This window comes from Arvicola amphibius, chromosome 14 (assembly GCF_903992535.2).
Source record: "Arvicola amphibius chromosome 14, mArvAmp1.2, whole genome shotgun sequence".
Taxonomy (NCBI): Eukaryota; Metazoa; Chordata; class Mammalia; order Rodentia; family Cricetidae; genus Arvicola; species Arvicola amphibius.
Genome location: NC_052060.1, coordinates 108809 through 132719, shown reverse-complemented (window position 1 = coordinate 132719; position 23911 = coordinate 108809). Strand labels below are relative to the sequence as shown.

General features: G+C 43.5%; 1 protein-coding gene across 3 annotated transcripts in view; it reads left to right on the top strand.

The window, feature by feature from the left end:
• The window catches only part of Kirrel1 (kirre like nephrin family adhesion molecule 1), a 91825-nt gene that overhangs the window by 26311 nt on the left and 41603 nt on the right, over nucleotides 1-23911 (top strand). For 2 of the 3 annotated variants that reach the window (XM_038311756.2, XM_038311754.2), the window contains exon 2: nucleotides 6541-6683. In XM_038311756.2, the coding sequence (XP_038167684.1) occupies nucleotides 6551-6683 (133 nt within the window). In that variant the 5' untranslated portion in view covers nucleotides 6541-6550. Of the gene's footprint in view, nucleotides 1-6537; nucleotides 6684-23911 lie in introns of all 3 variants that reach the window. The other variant, XM_038311755.2, reaches the window with a different exon arrangement.

Below are 23911 nucleotides of genomic sequence, written 5' to 3'. Positions count from 1 at the left end.
TAAAGGCATGTGCCAGCAGACTTAGTTGATGTGGGACTGGAGATGGAACCCAGAACTTCCTATACATGGGACAAGCACTCTGCCCACTGAGATGCATTCTTAGCCCCACCTACTGTCTTTGGCTCCTGGGACTGCACTGGGGAGTGATCTTAACATACCCCTGCATCCCTACTGCCTATGTGCTGCCTTCTAAAAGCCAGGACTTGTCCTGGGTTTTTCCTTTCTGTCCAAACTGAAGGCCCTGAGGATGATCCTGCGATCTTAGATGAGGTGAGACTGCAGTAACTTGAGGGAAGGGAGACTTCGACAAGATTCAGGCAGGTTCTTCAGGGCCACTGCTCTTCCACCCATCCACCGTATTCATTACACTCCTTTGCCTTGTGTGAGGGCCTCTATAGGGCTTCCTCTGAAGTGATGTAGGCCTAGCTGGCTTCCAGCCTGCTCCTTCTCAGGATCCCTATTCTGTATATGTCCATTATGGGTCAAGTGAGGATAGATCTTGAACCCACAATGGGAGGGGCAGAGAAGAGCCATTTAGGCTTACTCAATGATAGGGTTCCCAGGTGTCTTCTAAAGTTCTTTTGGGTTTGGCCTGCAGCCTTGAAGTGTTCTACCCAGATGCAAAGTCCCTGGCCTGGAAGGTCATGCCATTTCCCTTTGATCTTGGAAAGGGCAATAGTGCAAGTTGTGTCCTCAGCAGTCCTTCTATAGCCCGACTGTCCTTTGGGATGCTGGCGAGTGTGAGAAGAGTTGACTCTTTGTGGATTGTGCCAAACTTGTCATTTTGTTTCCAGAAAGAACCTTCCTTAACCTCCTTTTAAAGCAAACCTGTTGTTTTAGAAAGCCACAATATATTTTCATTTACTATCCATTTGGCAGGGATTTGTAGAGTGCCAAGTATGGTTAGCTGCCGAGGAAACAGAAGTGAATACAATGTGCTTACTGCTTCCCAGGAGCTCACAGTTAAGTCAGTTTTTTGTTTAGGACCAATAATACTTAAATAAAATATAGCAAAGAGATTGAATACCTAGAAAGGCACTTTAGGGTAGAGGACAGGAGGCAGAATAATGAGATTGTCTTGCCCACCAGACAGGGCGTTCAGTTGTCCCTTCGTGACTAGCAGACAGCTTGGCAGGATAGAGAAGACTGGGCTGTCTTCTCCCATTGGCAACAGGTACTCCCCATGGACTATATTCATTACTTCTACATTGCTGTGACAAAACACCGTGACCACGGCTGTTTATGAAGGAACGAGTTTAATTGAGATTCCAGAGTCTGATGGTGGAGTGCTGGCAAAGAGACAGGTGGCTGGAGCAGCAGCTGAGAGCTCACATCTTGATCCACAAGTAGAAGGCAGAGGGGAATATTGGGAATGACGTGGTAATTCTGAAACTTCAAAGCCCACCCCCAGAAACACACCTCATCCAACAAAGCTACATTTTGTAATCCTTCCCAAAAAGTTCTACCAGTTGGAGACCAATTATTCAGACATATGAGCCTATGGGGGCCATTTTCTTTCAAACTACCACATAAACTGAGCAAAGTATGTAACTGCCCTGGCACCTGGATTCTTATATATAAGTACAGATGGAGTTAAATAATTCCTTAGATCTCTTTCATATTTATGGTCAGGCCAATTGGAAGACTTCTTGAAAGAAGTGCAATTTCAGAAAATGGAAAAGAGATGCTCAAGTAATACTTCAAGGAAAGCTACCCCTTCTTTTAACATCATCTGGGGAAAGGGGGCTTGGAAGTAAAAGAAGGAAAAGAGTAGAGACAAGGGCCTGGGACCTGCATCTGAAGTATGCTGGAGCCCTAAGGGTGACTGTGGCAAGGTCTTCGGCTCCAGCTATAGAAAACTATATGTGAAAGCTGAACGGGGTAGTGATGGTGCATGCCTTTAATCCAAGCACTCAGGAGGCAGATGCAGGCAGATGCAGGCAGATCTCTGTGAGTTTGAAGCCAGCCTGGTGAGTTTCAAAGTGTTCTAGGACAGCTGAGAGAAACCCTGTCTCAAAACAAAAACAAAAACAAAACAACAAAAAAACCAAAACCAAACCAAAACAACCCTAAAACAAAACGAAAGAAAGAAAGGAAAAGAAAGAAAAAAGAATACCATAAACGAGAGTGGAAGTTTCCAGAGGAGAACTGAAGAAGGAGGCAGGCTGGGAGAAAGAGGGTAGATCCTCTCCCTGTGGCAGGCTCCCTCCCTTCAGCTTCCGTGGCCTCAGGATTCTAACTGGAGGTCAACTGAATGAAGCTAAGAGATTCAGAAGTTGGAATTTCTTGCTCTAATAGGAAGAAGTCATCCCAGCAAGGTCCTCCATTTAGACTCCCTTAACAACAGATGTGGCAGCCTAGGTATGAGTGGCAGGTACCTGTCACCAAACTGACCTCTGATGACTACAGAAAGACTTTGGGTGCCTCTGTGTGGAAACAGCATCTTTGAGGGACTTCTTAGCCCCTATTCTACGAACTTTAAATCATACTGGGCTTTCTGTTCAGTGCTAGCAAGTGGCACACTTAGGATACATTAATGCTAGCCTTGCTCACCAAGGAGTTTCCCAAGCTTTCTCACCAAGACACAAACACCTCTGTTTAGTGCACCTCTGTACACAAACACCTCTGTTTAGTGATGTGGAGGAATGGAGGAAGGCATGTGTATAAGAGCAAGAAGGGAGGAAACAGTAAGAAAGGGAACGTGGAAAAGAGAACACCACCAATGAAGGAGAGTTAGGTGGGACTGAACAAAGGGGTCTGGAACAAGATTGCAGAAGCTAGGAAATGAAGCAGAACTAGCTAGGGCTGCAGCAGGAGGAAGAGCAGCAGGCAGCCATGCAGGGTTAACAGTGATGGCAGGCTCAAGGGTCCTCACCATGACCCCTAGGTCTCTCTAGAAGCAGATTTGCTCTTAACCTGGCTGCATTGACAGATTGGTGCACTTATTTGTTTGGAGTTTGGGGCCTTAATATTCTCTCAGGGGAATCTTGGCCTCAGAAGGAGGCTGGAGGCCATGTGAGAAGCAGGGGAAAGGAAATGGCTGCAATCAGGGCTTTCTTCTCCAGTACATAATCAGGGCTTTCTTCTCCAGTACATCTGTGATGTCCATCCCTTTTCTCTGTGTCTGCTGATGCTCTGATAGGCAGGAAAACTGAAGTATTCCTTCTCCTTGTTCTGACACCATTGGGGTCCCCTGGAGTTCACAAAGGTGGTTGGGAGATGCTGCTCTAGAGGTGGAAGACAGCATGCTTTGGGAGATGTGAAGAGATGAGACCAAAACTGGGCAGAACATGAGTTTTAAAGTCAGATAAACTTGATTGTAATCATGTGCTGGATCTTGGGTAAATGTCTGCGTGTTGCTCTCCTCACGCGCTAACCATGTGTTGGTAGTACCTTCCTAAGTGATATTAATATTCTAACCTTCACAGTGATTTTAGGAGATTTCTTTAAATTAGCCCCATTATTTTACACAGGAGGAACCTGACACACATGGAGAAGTTAAGCCACTTATCCAAAGTCACAGATAAGATGTGACAGAACAGTGGCTTTAGAATCAGACTGGCTGGTGGTCTATTATTTGTTTTTCTCAGAAAGGATACAGCTGTTGTGGAGCAGAACCAGCTGGTAACTTGGTACATAGTAGGCCCTCACGGAGCAAGACAGGAGATGCTGAATTAGTATGTGGGTAGCATAACTAGGAAGCTCTGAGAAGCAGAAATCAAGTCTTATTGGAATGTCTGGAGGAGCTGTCATTTCCCCAGGGTAAATTAACATATAGGATTTCAGTCTTTGGGACAGGGCTGGGGAAGCCCCAGGGAGTAGTCTAGAAACTTCAGAAAAGACCAGTGCTCTTATCTCCCCTGTCCATTCTCAGGAGGGCTCCTGTTATTTACTCCATAGTCCCCGAAGTGAGGCCCGCTTGCTTCTGCCAGCAGGTTTGTAACATTCCAGATGCAGTGTTCTGTCTGCTCTGTCTTTCTCCACCACTGAGCCTTGACCTTGACCTCTTATAAAACTTACCCTAGCCAATCCGTGACTTGGTTGGCCTTGTCTGCCTGCTCAAGGTCTCATGGTCCCCCGAGTCTTCAGAGTGAACTGCATGGCGATTGCTCTAACTACTCTGTTATTTAAGCCAACCTAATGCTGGGGTGGCAGTGGCAGAGAAGGTGGCATTATGGAGCTGTGTGAGATGCCCCTTCTAGAATGGTTAGAAATGAGTTGATGCCAATTCAGAATTTAGGAAGAATTTGGGCTATTCCTCTCATCTTTAGTTGCTCCCAAAGCTGGTACAGCAAGCTTTAGGACTCTCTCTAGGGTATTTGTTGATGTGCCAGGCTTTAGTAAGGCATGGTGGCCATGCTGAGTAAAGCTTTTATGACTCTGGGGACCCAAAGCCCAGGACGCAGTTTCCTGTTGGAAGTTTTGAGGACTACAGCATCTTAGTGATTTTCTCACTTAACAATTTTTTAAAATTTATTTTTCTCCTTTTAATTTTTGGCTGGATATCAAACCCAAGGACTTGTGCATGCTGGGCAAGTACTGGAACAGTAATATGCATCCTGCATCCTTAGTGTCTAGTCTCCTTTTTTAAAAAGGGTATTTGATACATAATGATTTTCCCTTTAGTTCACAATTCTGTGTTTAATTTCCACTATAGTTCCTTGAGTAGGTATATTATCTCCATCTTCCAGTAGGCTAGCTGTTCACCCTAACCTTCTCCAAGCATTAGTGTGTGTTTTATTGTATGGCACTGTGTGGTGAGACTTAGCCTGTGCAGAAGGGCTTTGCTTCCATTGAAGCTAAAATAAATGATCTTTATCTTGGTGGTTATCGACACAAGCTTTTACTGAGCACATAACTGTGTCTGGCTCAGTGTGGACATATGAAGAGATATAGATACCCACCTTTGCCTGCCTTGGACTGTAGTCTAAGCCAGAGGCATTGACGTGGGTTGGCTGTATAGGGCAGTAGGCAGCAGAATTGAAGGAAGAATCTTCTGTATGTTCAAGACTGTGTGAGGCAAGTTGCCTGGTTATGTCTCCATACTGCCAGACCACAGGACAGCATTTTCCTTTTCTTTTTAAATATTTATCTATTTATTTTATGTATGAGTGTTTTGTCTTCATATACACCAGAAGAGGGCATCAGATCCTATTATAGACTTTTGTGAGCCACTATGTGATTGCTGGGAATTGAACTCAGGACCTTTGGAACAGCAACCAGTGCTCTTAACTGCCAAGCCATTTTTCCAGCCCCACAGGACAATATTTTCAATAGCCATCCTAATTCTCCCTCCCTCTTTCTATAAGAAAAAAAAAAGCTACCACCATCTTCCCCAAGCGTGTATACACATCAGTGCATTTTTAAACAGTTTTCTATAGGCAGCCAGTGGACAGTTGAACTGATTGTAAGGCAAATAGTTACAGGAGTCCTATGTTTAGATAATGATGGGGAAAGTTTCAGCCCCCACCGGTAGCAATATATTGAAATTTATTCTTCAACATATAGCATTTTCATCTCTTGACACTGAGCTTTTAAGATAGAATAAGCATCTATAATTAACACAGGGAATTATGAGTTTGTAGCTCTGAAATCAGAAAGAAAAGAATTGTAACCCTAGACTACTGAATATTCAGTCTCATATCTGACACTGGCTGACTTACCTGAATTTGCTGAGCCTCAGTTGCCTCATATTCAATTGGAAAAATTATCTCTACCATGCAGAACCGCCCAGAGAATTCAGTGAGATTATATGCATAAAACGTGTAACCTGTAGGTTACAGTATTCCTGTGAAATTTTAATTTATCTTTTCAGGAGCTAATGCACATGGGTTCAAATATTTTAAATGTAGAATGATAAGCTGTGAAAATAGTTCCTTTTCAGTGTCATCTTTTGGCTGCAGTTTCTTACCCTTTGTGCATATTGAACCTCAACAGATCCTCATGTGTTGGGCAAAGCATGGTTGATGTTTCTTCCTTTTCAGGCATAAAAATAGAAGACTGAACAGGGTAAACAGATCACCAGAGGTCACTTATATGAACACTGGGATTAGAACCCAGAGTAGAAAGCATGATCAAAGATGGACCTCACATTGCTGAATCTTATAGTGGGGCCATAGACACCTTTGACAGTCCTTTGAGTGCTGTGGGCCACTCCCCAACCGCACTTTAAACTCTTACTATGATTTTAAAAATTAACATAATTTATAATTTTATAATATTTTAAAATGTATTTTAAAGAAATTATATGTACTTGTGTGTCTGTGTATAGATATGTGCATGTGAATGCAGGTGCCTGCAAAGGCATCAAATTTCTTGCAGTTGGAGTTATAGGTGGTTGTGAGTTGCCTGACATGGGTCCTGGGAACTGGACTCAGGTCCTCTGTAAGAGCAGTATGTACTCTTAACCACTGGGCCATCTTTCAAGCCCTAGACTCATACATAGTTGATTTCATGATGAATTTAGATGAGTAGATGAGTCCTCTGTCACTGGAAGTTGAAGTTCATACCTTAATGCCTTCTTTGCATTCATTCCAGCAGGGCTTTAGGAATGCCTCTGGAGAGCTATAGCACATGTCTAATGAACTGCCAATCAAGCCTGCTCCCCAAGAAGCCCAGGTTTCTGAATCAGAAGATGTGGGCTCCACGCTTAGCCATTGCTTATCTCATCTCTGTGACTTTGGGTGAGTTTCTCGATTTCTCTGAGACATTGCCTATTAGATAGTGTTGGTGTTCTTTGCTCTTTGTTCTTTATAAATGTGAACTAATATTTATAAAGTGCCCTGTTCTAAATTGTGCAGTCATAAACAAATCTATGATATTATTTCTCTCTGCAAAGCCTGGGGAGGCTGAGGAATCCAGGAAGAAGTGGATTCATACCTGGAATTTTATCCTGCAGCTCAGAGAGTGACCCCTTCCCTGGGTTAGGCTTCCAGAGTCAAGGTCCAGAATCAAGGTTCCAAAATCAGAATTAGGTGTGTGTGTGCTGACTCATGTACTACTGACTGTCCATTCCTCTAACTGATCTCAGCTCCATTTGCTTCTTCCAGCCCAAAGAGAGCAATAATCTTATTATGAAGACATGTCTCATTAAGACATCTCTAAGACGGAGGCAGCAAACAGCCCTGTAGACTCTCGGTTGTTGCCTGGGAAAGCTTCTCCTCCCTTCCCCTGTTCATTAATGAATATGAGAGGTTTTATTCCCCCCAACAAAAGTGTTAATTAGACATTGCTCTGAACAGGGATATTACATAAATGAATTAAACTTGAATCAATCAGCAAGCCAGCTCTGTGCTGCAGGTCCCTGAATGAGAAGAGAACTGGAGGCTGTATAATGGGAACCAGGAGGTGGGATGTCTCCCTAGCATAGAATGTGAAGGGCGAAGCGTCCCTCTGTTTCCAGCACCATTTTCAGGCAGATACTTTTATTCTTCTCCTTTCTTTACTTCTTGCTTCCTTCTCTTTATTCTTTTCTCCTTTCCACCATATACACACACACACATGCAAATATCCTCGAGGGTCTGAGAGTTCAGATTCAATTTTTGTAACTGAAGCTGGTCTGTATTTACCAGTGGTACTTCCTTGGCACTTTATTGGGCCCAGGGTTGATATGTCAGTCAGAAGACACCAAATGCAATCAATCGCACCCTACCATCACCTTTCCTTGTGAGCCACTAGTTTTCACATTAGAAGATGGTGCATATCTTTCAGGTGTGTAACAGGGAGGGGTACCTATACAATGAGTCTGAATGGTTGGGTGACTTCTGGAATCTTTGTGAACTTGTAATGCTGATAATCTTTTGAGCACTGAATACAAAAAACAAAAACAAAAACAAAACAAAACCATGGGGGGAAAGACTGTGTTGTCTTTTGAGGATACCCAGTGAATTATGGAGATCGGCCAAGCATGATGGCTCAGCAGGTAAAGGCACTACTTATTACCAAGCCTGACAACCTGAATTTCCTCCCTAGAACTCACCCACATGGTGGAAGGAAAGAATCAACTCCTGGAAAGCTTGTGTTCACATGTGCATGGAGGCAGGTGTTTGTATGCATATGCAATGCACAAATAAATATGTAGATGTGAAAAATTTAAAATATCTAAATTGAAAAGTCCTTATAAACATACAAATGATCCAGGTGTGTTGGCACATACCTGTAAGTAATCTGTTGACTAAAACAGGAAGATTACAGAAGTTCAAGGCCAGCATGGGCTACATAAACAAGATTTGCCCAATACACATTATGAACATCTCATACACACCATACACACATCTCACATACACCACATATTTACCACACATGAACTTCACATATGTCACATACAATATATACTATATACACACATGCAAAACACATGAGCATAAGGTAGGACAAAAATTAAGTATTAGGAATTTGGTATGTAATTGGGGGAAAAGATCTGTTGGAAACTGTTGAGAAGTTGTAACAAAGATTCTGTTGCCCTGATAATGGGGCCCAGTTAGGGGCAAGAAATGCAGAGGAAGTGTGATGAGTTGTGCCAAGGACTGTGCCAAGGAAAGGACATATGTGCCTCTATCTGGCACAGAGTAGAGTTTGAATAAATGCATAAAGCAGCATATCTTTCATTTTTTGTAAAGATACATTTAATTAATTAATTAATGTAAAGGTGTTATTTATTTACTTATTCACACATACACAAATTATGTGTGAGTATGTGCATGTGTGACTGCATGTGCTGGAGGATGCCAGAAGAGGGTGTTGGAGTCCATAGAGCTGAGGCCAACCCTCTGACATGGGCACTAGGAAGTAAATTGCAGTCCCTGCAAGAGTAGCAGGTATCTTACCTACTGAGTGTATGCAGCACCCAGTCTCTCTAGCCCCCACCTCCTTCTCTTGAGTTCTGCCACTGCAGTCTTTTCTCTTGTCAGCCCTTCACAGCACACCCTTGAGTTCTTGCTCAGAGATAGATGAAATTTTCTTCACTTTTAGTAAAGGAGATTGAAGCCATTGCTTCATGCATACTAGCCAAGTGTTGGACTACTGAGCTGAAGTGTCAACTGTGTCATTCTTTGTTTTTTTTTTTTAAATTTTAGCTGCCTCAGTTTCCTAGACTCACCTTTCACACTTTTCATTCTTTGATGCCCATCCAGGCACTTGGCATTCTTCCTATTCCAGAAGTTTATAGCTGGATCTTAAGCAGCGCCTCTAATTGAAAAGCTGTTCTTCAGTATCTTAGTTATTTACCAGCTCTTTTGTTTTCCAGTGTGGTCTGACAGGAGGAGAATGTGCAGCAGTAGTGTGGATTTTTCATTGCTCTAACAAAATGCCTATGACAATAGCGCTCGTTGGCTCTCTTGCTTTTGGGCTTATGCTGAAGCAGTCTGTCCTAGCAGGGACTCCTATCAGAGGGAGCTGCTCATGCCATGGGTGACAGGAAGCAAATACAGTAGACGAGGAGAAGCTACAATCCCAGGTCCCCGCTCATTTCACCCGACTTTCTTCCAATAGGTCCCATCTCCTGAAGGAGACACCATTTTCTCAATAGTCTTACAAACAAGGCAGCTTACTTTCAACACACAGGCCCCTGGGGACATTTCAGATTCGATCTATTGGGAGGAATTGGAGGTGGGCTCTGGTTTACATTCTCTGCAGCACTGAGAGCTCAGGGAATTCATTGAGCATCTCTGAGATTCAGCTGCCCAGGGCTGAGATTTCATGACTCAAAATTAAAATGGATGTGAAAGTGATTTGTGAGTGTTCAGCTGTTCATCAAGGTAAGCAATTGTTATTTCTTGCTATTTCCATTGGTCTGGTCTTTGATGATGACCTGCACCATAGGCAGGTAAAGCAGACATATTCTTATGGGTTTGGGCCTATCCAGATAAACTGGAAAACCATACTTTTGTTTTCTATCCTACCACATAGAAAGGAATTCTTTTTATTTCATTAAAAAAAGGTCAAAGCTGGCTAGAGAGATGGCTCACTAGTTAAGAGCACTGGCTGCTCTTTCACAGTACCCAGGTTCAATTTCCAGCACCCACGTGGTGTGGTGGCTCATAGCTGCATTTAACTTCACTTCCGGGGAGTCCTACACATTCTTTGGGTCTCCATAGGTCTCAGGCATGCATGCCATTGCACCAACATAAATGCAGACTAAGCATTCACACAAATTTTATTTATTTTTTTTAAAGATTTATTTATTTATTATATACACAATGTTCAGCCTCCATGTATGCCTGCAGGCCAGAAGAGGGCATCAGATCTCATTATAGATGGTTGTGAGCCACCATGTGGTTGCTGGGATTTGAACTCAGGACCTCTAGAAGAACAGTAAGTGCTCTTAACCTCTGAGCCATCTCTCCAGCCCTCACACAAATTTTAAAAAGGAAGGGGAATCAGGAATGCTGGGGAAAGTAAACCAACACTTGAATTATATGTATATTCTAGCTAATAAATATGGAGTGTGTATGTGGGGTGTATGTGCATATGTGTAGTGTATATGTGTGTGGTGTTTGTGTGTGCATATGTATTGTGGTGTGATATATGTGAGTTTGTGTGTATGTGTGTGTGGTGTATGTGTGTCTGTAGAGTAGATGTGTGTGTATACGTGTGTGTCTATGTGTGGTGTCTATGTGTGGTGTCTATGTGTGTACTTTTATTTATTTATTTCTGCCTTTTAAAAAAATTGTTTGTGCTTTTACCTTTCTTTTCTTTACTTCATGGGTTGTGTCTGGTCCTAGACCCTTAGAACTGAAGTAGTAACTTTTAGCAGCGCCTGCCTTTGTCTCCTGTCTAGCAGCCTCATTGACCCCATTAAGGTCCAATTAGTTACCCTGTTTTTCTTTCTGAAGGAACCTGGTGAGAACAGCCCCCTCGAACTTAGCCTGAGGCAGTGTGATTCAGGGAGAGGGAGTTCCATGAACGCAAAAATTCAGGGCAGAGCTTCAGACAGTCCTGTCACACTTACACACACAGCTCCACGGCAGAGCTTCAGACAGTCCTGTCACACTTACACACGCAGCTCCACGGCAGAGATTCAGACAGTCCTGTCACACTTATACATGCAGCTCCATGGCAGAGCTTCAGACAGTCCTGTCACACTTACACACACACAGCTCCACGGCAGAGCTTCAGACAGTCCCGTAACTAACACACACACACACACACACACACACACACACTTATACACACACAGTTCCATGGCAGAGCTTCAGACAGTCCTGTCCTTACACATGCAGCTCCACGGCAGAGCTTCCGACAGTCCTGCCATGGCATTTTTCCCTCCACCAATGGAGGGAAGGGATTGGGAATGGAATAAAAACCTGCCCTAGAATGGAAACTGAAGGTGAAGGCTTGGATCGGTAGGGACAAAGGAGAGAATTTGAGGGGAAGAGAATGAAGTTATTCATTTGTTCTCTGTTCTCTGTAACAGGCCCTGTGGAATATTCTATTTGCTGTTGAACTTTCTGTTGAACTGTTACTTTCATTCACATAGAGGTCTGTTAAATAGGAATTAATGACCCTATTTTCTGGATAAGCTATAATGTCAGGAGAAATGACGGTATGTCTGAAATCCACACCTGGCTCTTTTTACCATGATTCTTTGATGTCATGATGAGGCAGGTAGACCAGGTCACTGCTAGATGGAGACCAGTATCTGGATGTTTGGGTGTCTGTTTTATTCATTTGTTTGTTTTATTTTTGAGACAGGGTTTCATTCTGTAGTCCAGTTTATCCCAGAACTCACTGTGAATCCCAGGTTGGCCTTGAACTTAAGCTTGGGCTTTGCTGATGGTGCCTGGGAACTGTCTGTGAGAGTGTAAAATGGAAACACTTGGAAATCCCTTTCCCTCTACTGATGCTGCAGCACCGTTCTCCTCTAGTTTGCTGTATCAGATGCCAGCAGATGATTCCTGGATTGGCTCTCTTTACTGCCCCTCTGTCCCTCCATTCGGCCCGTGGATGAAACAGTGGCATTGACTTCTGCCTTGGGTCAGAAGGCATGAAGAGTGGCTAGGTGAGATGAGGTGGTGTGTTGGAGCCCAGCAAGCTAGTGGGCCATTTCCTACTCTGCTGCTGTATTCAGTGTTCAAGCTGGGCTGCTCCCTTGGATCTCCCAGGATCCCTAAGGCTACTGCCTGGAGGAGACCCTACGGCTTCGCACATTTGTTCCCCTCTTGTCTTCACTCCATGTGTAAATATGTCTAAGATGTAAGAACTGTCGGGTCCTATGAGATATGAATTGCCTCTTTCAGGGCATTCTTTCCAGAGGGCCTGGAGGTTGCTACATGTGTAGTGTACTGAGCTCTGAGGGAGGTCCCAGGGGCAGGGAATGAGTCTGGCTTACTCTTGAGAGAGAACTGTGTTTGCCACTTGTGGGTAGTGTTGTTATGTTTTTCCTTCGGTTTGTTTTGATGTGTTTGGTTTCTGTTTTTTGGCAACCATGCTATCTCCTCACTATTCTTCATGTACTTAAAAGTAGAGCTCCAGGAAAGGCGACAGTTGATGCACAGGGGGTTCTCCTGCTGGGAGTGTGGGGCTGGGTCTCCCCGGTGTGTCTTCCCTCTGGACAGTTCCTCTGCTCTTGCCCGGGTCTGGGGGAGTGATGTCATACTCAGGTCTGTTTATTCACTCGCTCTTTAGCTCCCTTAACCATATTTGCTCCCTTAACCAGTATATTTACTGGAGCCCTTCTGTAATCCAGTTCCTGGGTTCAGCCTTTAGGAATAGAGTGGAGTAAGAACTGGGCTGCTGCTCTGCATTTGACAGCAGGGACAGGCAAAGTGCCTGACAGTGCAGTGAAGAAGCAGGACAAACAAACCCTTCACCAGGGGAAGAAGTGAGGAGAATGGGAAAGAGGACCAGCGCCTTTTGAGGTTTCCGGGTCATGGCTCCAGCTTGTACTCATTTGAAGACATACATGAGCCAAGGTGTACTGGAATGGTAGTGTCCTGCACTGCTACCATACCTTGTTACGGGAAGCACGGAATGAGGGGGGAGAGAGTGAAGACAACCTCTCACAACCCTAAGAACAGAGGGCAGTCCAGACGACCAGGAGCTCATGACAGGGACCTGTGACTCTTCCGCTGGGGAAAGTGACTCAAATAGGGGTAGCTATGGAGCAAGGTGGCCAGGTGACCTGTAGGTAAGAGGGTCAAGGCATGGGATAAGGGTGGCCTTTGTGCTCTTCTCTCACCTCCTATTTCCTTGGGAGGCAGGCAGGATATTCAGAATCTTTCACCTGGGCCCGAAGCTTTTCCTTCATTTCATTCTGTTACCTGTGGCCTTAGGTTCCTCGTGTGAAGTAGGAGAGGTGGGAGTTTGTAGAAAGGAACGGCGGGGCTGCGTCCCGCCACCCTGCTAGCTTTACCCAAAATAATTACACGGAAACTGTGTTCTTTTAAATACTGCCTGGCCCATTATTTTCAGCCTCTTACTCACATCCTGACTAACCCATATCGAATAATCTGTGTAACACCACAAAGTGGTGTCTTACCGGGAAATATTCAGCATGTCTGACCTGGTGGCTGGCTCCATCGCGTCTCTCTCCCTGAGGAGAGGCATGGTGTCTGACTAACTTAGGAGAGGCGTGGCATCTGACTGAGCCATCTACCTCACTTCCTTCTTCCCATTCTGTCTACTCCACCCACCTAAGGGTTGGCCAAGGCAGTTTCTTTATTAAAACAGAAGACCCTCCCACATCATTTCCCCTTTTTCTGTTTAAACAAAAAAGGCTTTAACTTTAACAGCAGAATTACATATAATAAAACAGTTATCAAGTAAGAATTAGTTATTATATATATATATCTTTTATCATAACAAAGGAAAACAACTATAACTATCTATCTATTCTTCAACGCCATCAAGACTCCAGAAGGATATAATATTACCTAGGTGAACAAGAAGTAAGCTACTTCCAAAACTCTAGAAATTACAGAGACATCTCACTGCCTGGACAGTCACCCAAAGTTCCTCTGTACCATTGGGGCATCCATCTTCAGCCTACAGGCCCATAGTTTCCAGCAGATGTTTCCATGAGGCAAGAAATGTCAAAGGCAGTTCAGTCAGTATCTGCTGTGTCCTGCAGAATGTCTTGCAGACTCTTTCATGAATCAGGAATCCCAAAGAATCATCTCACCTTTAGGCAAGTTCAGCAGTCCTCTCTCTGCTGGTTCTTTGTGTTCAGTTTATGCAATAGTCCAGGCAAGAGCAGTTTCTTGCCCAAATGGCTATCAAACTCCATAAGGATCCTCTTCGATGCCCATCTTCCTCTTGAAGTAGATTGGTGCTGCCAGGAGCTGATATGTCTCATTGTCATGAAAAGCCTTAAGTTATTAAAAGTTTAAGTGGAATATTCTGTAGTCTTTGAAAGATATTAGGAATGCCTATCTAACTGAAATATATTTCTATATATCTAGAAAATCTAACATGACTATAAGCTTTACTATTATCAATGATTATCCATTAACAACCTATATTTCTTAATTATACATTACATTTTTAAAATGAACTACACAATCACAATATCTTAATCAGTATCAAAAATACATATACATATAACAAAATTGACCTTAAATCTCTATCAATAAAGCAAAATCTATACCAATGCAAATTATTCATATCTATATCATATCCCCCTTTAAATGTAAAAGAACATTTATAAACAATATTTGGGAATATGGGCTCAGTTATTTCTCTCCAAACTGCTTCCTGCTGAATGGGGACGCTGTTAATCAGATCTTTCATGATGTAACCTGTATGCCAGGTTCATCTCAGTCATCAGTTGGGTGAAGTAATTTTCTGAAGGTGTTCACAGCAACCTTCAGGGGGGCGTGGTCTATCATACCATATTGGGATAGAAGCAATCCACAGAGTCTCATTTTCTGTAAAAACAAAAGAAGAATCTCTTTTCCAAAGTATCATATCCTTAGATCCAAATTCTGAAGTCAAGGTATTTTCAAGATATCTTTCTTGGATTAGTTCAGTAGCATTTACAAACAAATATCTTTTAGTAGCTGTTGCTCCTTCCTCAGCATTAAAACAATTCAAAGAGAGCATAATAGCATACAGTATCAAGATTCTCTGTGTATTTTCCATCTTTAAGCGGCTTTACTTAACCTCTATTTCTTTTATTTTTGCTTTTACTTTTTTAGACAGGTTCTCTGTATATCTTTTTCCTGGAATAACTCTGTAGACCAGGCTGTCCTTGAACTCTCAGAGATCCTTCTGTCTCTGCCTCCCAGGCATAGGGATTAAAGGCATGTGCTACCACACCTTGAAGTCACAGAGGTCAATCTACGTCTACCTCCTAAGTGTTGGGATTAAAGGTGTGTACCACCACACCCAACTACTCTCTTTCTTTACTTTTAAGAACTTTAACCTTCAGCCTGCGTATATTTTTAGCACACTATAAATCATTTAAAGGTTTTCTTTGTTTTTGAATTTCTCTTTACTTTATCTTTCTCTCTCTTTTTCTGACCATAGAAGCCTTTAAATTACTGAGCAATATGGGTAGGATTAAAGCCGTGGCTTTGACAGCTAGATCCAGCCCATTCCTTAGCTTTTCAGCCTCATGGCGGAGGTACCCCCCCTGTAGCCATTTTTATTGCCACAACTCTACAGTGTTTCAAGGTCCCTGCCAGCAAGCAAGCTGCAACAGTGTTAAACAACAATCAAAATCTCCATAGTCAGGACTGCCTGTTTGAAAGAGTCAGAGTTTGCCCTGGTAGGATGGCCCAGAAAGCTGGCATTTTAAAACGGCACAGCTTTTTTCCTGCTACAGCTAAAAAACGAAAAACACACGTTCAGCTTTTCATCAACACCATTTAAGTGTTTCGTGGCAGGACCTCTTAAAAGAGCTGCACGGTTTTGCAGCTAAAGCTGAGTCAGGAAGTCTCTCTTAGATGAGAGAGCTTGCTAGCCTCTAGCAAGCAGAGCCAAACCCGAGAAATTGCTGCGAACAAGAATACATGCTTTACTCTATTCTTTCCCAAGCTTTCTCAAGCTTTCTGTGGATTCAGTTATCCGCATGGGTGCCATTCTGTAGTGAGGCGCTGCAGCCAGGTTTGCTTTTCGTCCCGCCCGGCTCCTGCATGGTTAGCTTTACACCCAAAATAATTACACAGAAACTGTATTCATTTAAATACTGCCTGGCCCCTGGCCCGTTATCTGTAGCTTCTTATTGGTTGATTCTCATATCTTGCTTTAACCCATATTTAGTAATCTATGTAGCACCACGAGGGGTGGCTTACCAGAAAGATCTTAACCTGCATCCATGTCGGAGAGGAGAGGCATGGAGACTAACTATGGCGACTGCCTGAAGCGTCTCCCTCACTGCCTTCTACCCAGCATTCTGTTCTGTGTACTCCGCCTACCTAATTTTCTGTTCTCTTAAAGGGCCAAGGCAGTTTCTTTATTAATAATGAAAGTAACACATAGACACTCCTCCATCAGGAGTTGAAGGGGGTGGATCCACCTGCTAATCTCCATATCTTCATATTACTATAATGGTCACTGAATCCCTACTAGGAGCCAGGCTTTCTGTGAACTGTGTACACTAAAGTCTTCATCACTGGAAGATGACAGTTTTCCTGCTCTGTAGGAAAGGAAGTGGAGAGCAGCCAGGTGGCACACATGCAGGGAGCCTACTTTGGCCTTTGCCCCTTTTTGTTACTCTTGTCTTCTGCCTATAAAGGACTGCATGTTTTAAGGGTAGCAGCAGGATACACACAGGACCGTGAGAGCCACACTGGAGTGTCTGGGTACAGAGACTGCTTGGGAAGTTCCCTGGAATGTGAACTGTGACACTGATGTGCAATCTCTCTTATACCTCCTCATGGAGAAGAAGAAGAAGAAGACTGATGCCAGCCCCTCCCCCTTGCCTCCTCCAGTTCACCCTATCCCCTTTCTTGGCCCTTTCTGCAAGCTTTCTTACCCCAGCTTGTGGTCTTCAGCCTGTTGGAATCAGATATGGCCTTTGTTTTTCTGCCTGGCTGCTCCCTTTCAAGGATAAAGGGCTCTGTGTCTGGGAATGTTCTGTCTTAGGGAAGCCTGGCGAAGCTTAGAGACCTTTTCTCTGCATCACCTTCCCTGAGACTGGTGAGCCCCATGGAGGTAAAGAAAGCCTTGGCTTTCCTGGGTCACTGCTCAGGGGAGAAAGGGGAGCAGAGCAGAAAATGTGGTCCATTGAGAGGCCTGGAGAGTATGATGGGTTGAGTATCCATAGGGAGCAGAGGTCGAGCCTCATGCTCCCACTCAGACTCCCATGCCAGGTTGGGTGGTGGCTGTTCCTTCGGGTGCACCATGTGCTCCACTCCACCAGGGGAAGACATAACTATTCGCCAGATCAATGTGATCTGAGAACCACGGCGTTGATGATAACAGGGTTAGTGAAATTTCATGCCTATTTATTTTCATAATTATTGCTAATAGCTTCATCTGCATAGAACATACAAGGCTAAGCCCTTCATATATTTTGGTTCATCTAGTCTTTACAGCTGCACTTTATAGATGAAAAAGTACCGAGGTTCAGTGGAGTTAACTTTCTTTGTACATAGTGGTAGTGGTGAAGCTTCGAGCAATCCATCAGCAAGCTCATGGTCTCCATGGCAGGAAGACCCTGTATTTAATCCTGTCTTTCCATTCCAATAGCTTTTTCCTTTTCACCTCTACATTTCCATAAGTATAATGGCATTGATGTTATGAATTTTCATGGTGGATATTAGGAATCACTGAGACAACGACATAAAACATTCACTCATAAGATTTGAACTGGAAAGTGGAGGCAATGTTGTGTCTAGATATAAGAAAGTGAATAGTATGGACATGGCCCCTCCTTGTGTGCAAACAAGCCATGTCTGCAATACTTACTTTCATATATTGGAGGCACAGTGTAAAGACAACTACTCAAGTGTGGCGGAGCAGAAGCAAGCCCACTTCTGCCTACCTCCAGACCAATACTGGACTTCTTGTGAAGTTCTTCCTCGGGAGGGGTTGGTCCTGTGCACTGTGTTGGCAGTTATGGTTGCCCACCTTTCTTCAGTTTTTTGAGACAGGGTTTCTTTGCGGAGCCTTGGCTGTCATAGGACTAGCTCTCTAGATCAGACTGGCTTCAAACTCACAGATATCCACCTGCCTCTGCCTCCAGACTGCTAGGATTAAAGGTGTACACCACCAGTAGCAGGCTTTTTCTGGACCACCAAACAGTTCCCAAATCAAGACATGGAGACTTATCATGAATACTCGGCTTTATTTTATGCTTGTCTCACTAATTCTTATAACTTAATTTAACTATTAATTCATCTGCGTTTTGCCTTAGGGCTTTTTGACTCTTTCCCTTCTTGTATGTCCTACATTTCCTGCTTCTCCCATGTCTGTCTGTCTTGTGGCTGTCTCACTGTCTGGCTCTGGGTGTCTCCTTTTTCTTTCCTCCAGCACTCTCCCCTCCCTGCTTGAGCCTAGATTCCTCCTCTTACTCTCTCTGCTGCCAGCCCCACCTATCCCTTTCCTGCCTAGCTATTGGGTTTCAGTGAGGTGCCTTAGGCCAGTGAAGCAACACATCTTACATCACTAAACAAATGTAGCATAAACAAATATAACAACCTTTACTTGGTTAAAGTAACATTCGGCAACATAAACAAATGGAACACATCTTTACATGGTTAAAGTAATATTCCACAACAACCGCCTGGCTCTGGTACGCACTTGCATGAGAAGTGGATCAATAAAACTTTTTGCCAGGCAGTGGTGGTACACACCTTTAATCCCAGCACTCTGGAGGCAGAGGCAGGTTGATCTCTGTGAGTGTGAGGCCAGACTGGTCTACAGAGTGAGTTCCAGTACAGCTGGAGTGAAGTGGTTACACAGAGAAACCCTGTTTCAAACAAACAAACAAAAAATGAAATTACAAAAAACGGTCAGAAGGCAAACTTTAACAGTCTAATCTATCTATTTAATGCTTTAAATATTTTTTCTAAGTGCTGTGTTGATAGTAATAACTAAAATGAGAAAAGAAAATACCTGCCTCTTGGATCTATAAAGGAAAGATCCAGTGGATAAAGTAACAATTATGCGAGTACATTGGATAATGGTAAGAGTCATGGAGAGCAATAAGCAACAGAACAGAAGTCTAGGATGTAGCACGGCTGGTCTGCAGTTTAAGTCAATCAAGTTTCTGTGACTGTGACAAATATTTAAGCCACTATAAGGGCAAAAAGTTTATTCTGGCTCATGACTTTAGTCCATGGTTGCTTAGTTCCATTGCTTTGACAGTAAAGCAGAATGTCACAGTGGGGAGGGTGTGGTAGAACCAAGCTGTTTTTTTTTTTTTTTTTTTTTTTTTTTTTGTCTTAAATGCTGGAGGAGTGGAATTGTTATGTACTGATGTGTTATGTACAAGGGCAGGGTAAAGACCAGGGGCTCAATTTTGACTTGGAGGATGGTGCTGGGGATGAAATCCAGGGCCTCTTGTGTGCTGAGCATATCCTCTACCACTGAACTGCATCTCCAGCCCAGGAGCTTAGTTAAGTGTGAGACGCTAATTAGAAAACCAGCTAGAGGTGCTATATAGGCCATTTGATAGATGCACCTGGGTCTTGAGAGGGTGTTCTGAGCAGAGATACGACATCAGAAGAAATGATGTTTAAAGTCATGTAACTAAGGCTGGGGAGATGGCTTAGTCAGTAAAATTCTTGCTATACAAATATGGCTGAGTTCAGATCCTTAGTACTCATGTACCCATGCCAGGTATGGTAGTACAAACCTGTAATCCTAGCACTGGGAAAAAAAAGATGGGAGGATCCTTGGATTTTGCTGGTCTGCTAGTCTTGTAAATATATAAGTTGCAGTTTCAGTGAAAGGCCATCTCTCAAAAAATAAGGCAGAAAATAGAAAAGAATACCCAATGTTGACCTCTGGCCTCCACCCACAACTGCCCTCATATTACACAGATATGTACAAATGTATTTGTAGGCTATATGATTAGACGAGTTCATCACACTAGCAAAAGGAGAGTACAGGCCCAAGAACAACCCTGAAAACACATGTAGATAACTGTAATCCTCGCTCCTTCTCAAGGAAACTCTTTGTAACAGAGAACATGACTAATCAAAATGAAAGTTTGTGGGTCCCAGTTCCATTGGATGCACCTATAATACAACCCCTGTATGGAAGGCTCAGGGATGGTTGTGGAAGAGGGGGTGATAAGATCCAGAGGAACAGAGAGTTTTACTGTGAAATTGTGTTTCCTGGGACTGTAAGAAGCTACACCCATGAAGTCTCAATTTAAACCATAACACTCACCAACAGAACAGCTGAACAAGAACAATTGGCATGCTAATGTGAACAGAGGAAAGTCCTGGAGGACTCAACAAAGAACTACAGGCAACTGAAGAATGCTGAGATGGGGAGAAATAGTCTTCTCCAGGGAAGAGCACACCCATTGCTTATCCGATATCAAATGGTCAGTCCTAAAAACATATAAGTAATATTATACAGACTGAACAGGTTGTATTTAGAAATATGTATATGTTTCACACATGCTCATATATAACAGCAATCAGTGGGAAGAATGGCATATGAATTTGAAAGTGAGCAACAAGGAATATATGGGAGGACTTGAAGGGAGGAAAAGGAAGGCAGAAATGATGCAATTATATTATAATTTTAAAAAATGAGAAGGAAATATCAGAGGGTATGGAGTCACAGAAAAATTATGTCTGGGGATTCTTGCAGGACCAGTGAGGAAAACCCCTGCTTTCAACTAGAAAGTTCTACTGTGGCCCATAAGGCAAGATGCCTAAGGACTAGGGGTAGGCTCAACAGTAGAGTACAAACATGCCTGAGACTAGTTCTGCACATGGAAAAGAGGTAAATAGATACTCAGCCCCAATAAGAGGAGGACCAAGTGGGGCTAGTGTTGAAGTGAGGAACTCTATCCCCAGGACTTCAGGGAGAAATGAACTGGGATGACTGTGAGGGATGGTAAGATGGTGTGCCCAGTTCTGCCAGAGTGCTTTTGCTCTGCGGAGAACAGAGGTTCCCTAACCTCTGTTTGGCAGAGGCTCTCTGGGGTTAAGAGAGAAGACGATGCAGCATATTTACAAGAAGACACATGTGAGAGCAGCAACAGCATTAGAAATGAAGGATATTTGGTTAGAAGTAAAGGAGACTCGGGGGGAATGTCATAGCTCTTCTCTCATGCTTAACGAACTATCATGTGGAAGAGAATTAGATTCATTTTATGTGACCCCAGGGGAAAAACTAGGATTGATGCTCAGAAACTGCAAAAAGAAGGATTGCAGTACAGGCTGAATTAGAAGGCCTTGCATGTATTATTTTCTCATTTGGTTAATCTGCACTCAGTGGCTACTGTGGAATCAGCACTGGCTGAGGCACCAAGGCAAAAGCCCAGCTCTTTTCAATAGTGGAAAGGAACTCAGACAAGTAGTGTAATGTGGGATGGAAATACTGACCTGACTGGGGTGGGGAGTGAGGATATGGCTCGTTGGCATAATTCCTGGCTAAGGATATTCCACTCTCTGACAATGGGGGTCCATCTCAGTCAAGTCTGTTGAGTTTTCTGGATGGCTAGGCTATGTAGGCACATCTTTCATAAAAATGATGTCTGGTAGACAATGGGTGGTGGTATATTATCGCTTGTAGAGCACTTTCAGTTCTCATTCCAGCCCTGCCAAAGTCAGTCTGTTGTCTTGTGCCTTTTAGATGGGTCCAGCATTTGCGTGTCATGTGAAACGTCTCTTACTTCTGTCTCCCAGCTTTGTTCCCTTAAATCCACTCCCATCAAGCCTGTTTTCTGTCCTCTGCCCGGGACCTCCTCCACCTGAACCCTTTCCATGGCTCATGTTTTCTTATTTCAAGAAGGTCTTTGGAACTTAGGTTTCCGAACTGTGCCATTCTCCATAATTCCTGGACCAGTTGACCTTGTGTTCCTCGGGTGTGCTGTGAGACATGTCTAGTTTAAATAACATAGAGGGTTGGTCCTTAAAATGCTGTAAATAAGGAGGGCGGAAGGAAGAAGGAGAAAGCAGGAAGACTGATCTAGTTGTACCTCATTTGAAATTGGCATTCTCTTCATTTTACAAAGCAAGCGCCTTGCCCCGGTTGACTGGCCCAGTGGGCTGCTTGGACACTGCACTCTGCTGCCTTTCTGAGGATAGAAAAGGGAAGAGTTAAGACAGGAAAGCTTCTGTTCAGCCTGATTGTTCTGGGCTTCAACCTGCTGGATCTACGAGGAAGACACAGACTATGTCCTACCCTCTTTGAATTCATAGCTCTAGAGTCACAGGACACCAAAAAGAGACTTGGGGAGATGACATGGAATGGCCACAAAGTGAAAGAAACTGTGCACCTTTGTATACATACAAAAATAATAAAATGTTCAATTTGGCAGCTCAAGGCAGGTCCCTGAACAACCACAAGTTAGCCCTATTGCAGTGAATCTCTGTTCTGGTGCTGCTATAAGAGTTAAGCAATGTCCTTGTTCTCCAGGTAGAAGGTTAATTGCAAGGATAGGAGCTGGTATGCTGTTGACAAGAGAATGAAGCAGTTTAGTATGTTGAAGAAATCATAGACAGAACAGTCCAATGCGGTTGGTCACACTCTTCAGAGAAAGACAAGGTGGACATATTAAGGGGACATAGCACAGTTGAGCTCAGGGATTCCAAGAGGAGCAGTTGGCTGGGCTTGTTGGGGAAGATTTTCTAGAGAGAAGGTATTTGGGTTGTATTTAGGAAGAAAAAAACTTGGACTAGCAAGTAAGAAGTCATAATAAAGAGATTTGTAAAATGTGGAAAAAGGAGAGGGAACAATTCTACAAATGTTACCTGCGAGTGTCTACTAAGACCTAGATATCACGGCTATGAACCAAGGCAGATTAACACTATGTCCTCTAAGAGCACACCAAGGTTTTGCAGAGTAATGAGGTGCACATGATCCCTAAGAACTCTGTGGTGGCCTTGGCCCTGGCTGAGTGTTAGAAAGGCTCCTAGGCACCAAGCCAGAACTGCATCTCGAAGGATAAATAGAAATGAGCAAGGGGCAAGGGCAGGGAGCTTCCCAAGGGTGGATGTTGGAGTAGAATGCTGCTGATGTGGGCAAGAGCCTGACAAGTTGAGATTCCTCAAACGGGAAGAAGTGGAAGAGGATGCTGAAGAGGTAAAACCTAACTTGATTTGTACTTCATCTAAAGCCACTGGAGAACCACTGAAGGATTTTATACTGGGTGGTGATATCACTGGGCATGTGCTTTAGAAAGATCATTCGGGCAGCTGTGTGGAGAATGGATTTAAGAGGACCATGCTGGAGGTAGGAAACCATTAGGAAGGTATTGGAACAGTCCTGGGGAGCAGTAGAAAAAATGTTAACCACTTGGGTGAGGGCAAAGATGAAGTGTTAAAATTGGGATATACTTAGGAGGAGTATCTGTGATATGTGTCATGAGGTAGTCTTGGATGAGTCTTAGGTTTAAACAAGGGTGAAGAGGTAGCAGGGTCTCTGGACAGAAAGATTTAAGGGATCTTTAAGGAATTAAATTAATTAATTAATCTTTTAAGGAAACCTGAGATTCTTCCCACATCACAGAAGTCATGGCCCTTGACAAATGAGAGAGAGCCATCAAAGACAGTGCCACAATTCTTATTGGCTAGATCTAAGTTATGTAAGAACTTCCTGAGAGTCTCTGGCTGAGGATCAAGTACTCAACAGTTCTACAGGTTTAAGGCCAAAGTCAGCATCAGGAGAGGAAGTGGAAGGTGAGAGGGTTGTGTCTGCGGTGTAGGACATCTGCATCATTTGCTTCATGCAGGTTTATTTTGCAGGGACAGAACAGCAGGGTGTGGTTGGCATGGAGATGACACTTGAACAGGATCCTATGGGAACTCACACTTATTTCTGATTTTGCTGTTAACTGATT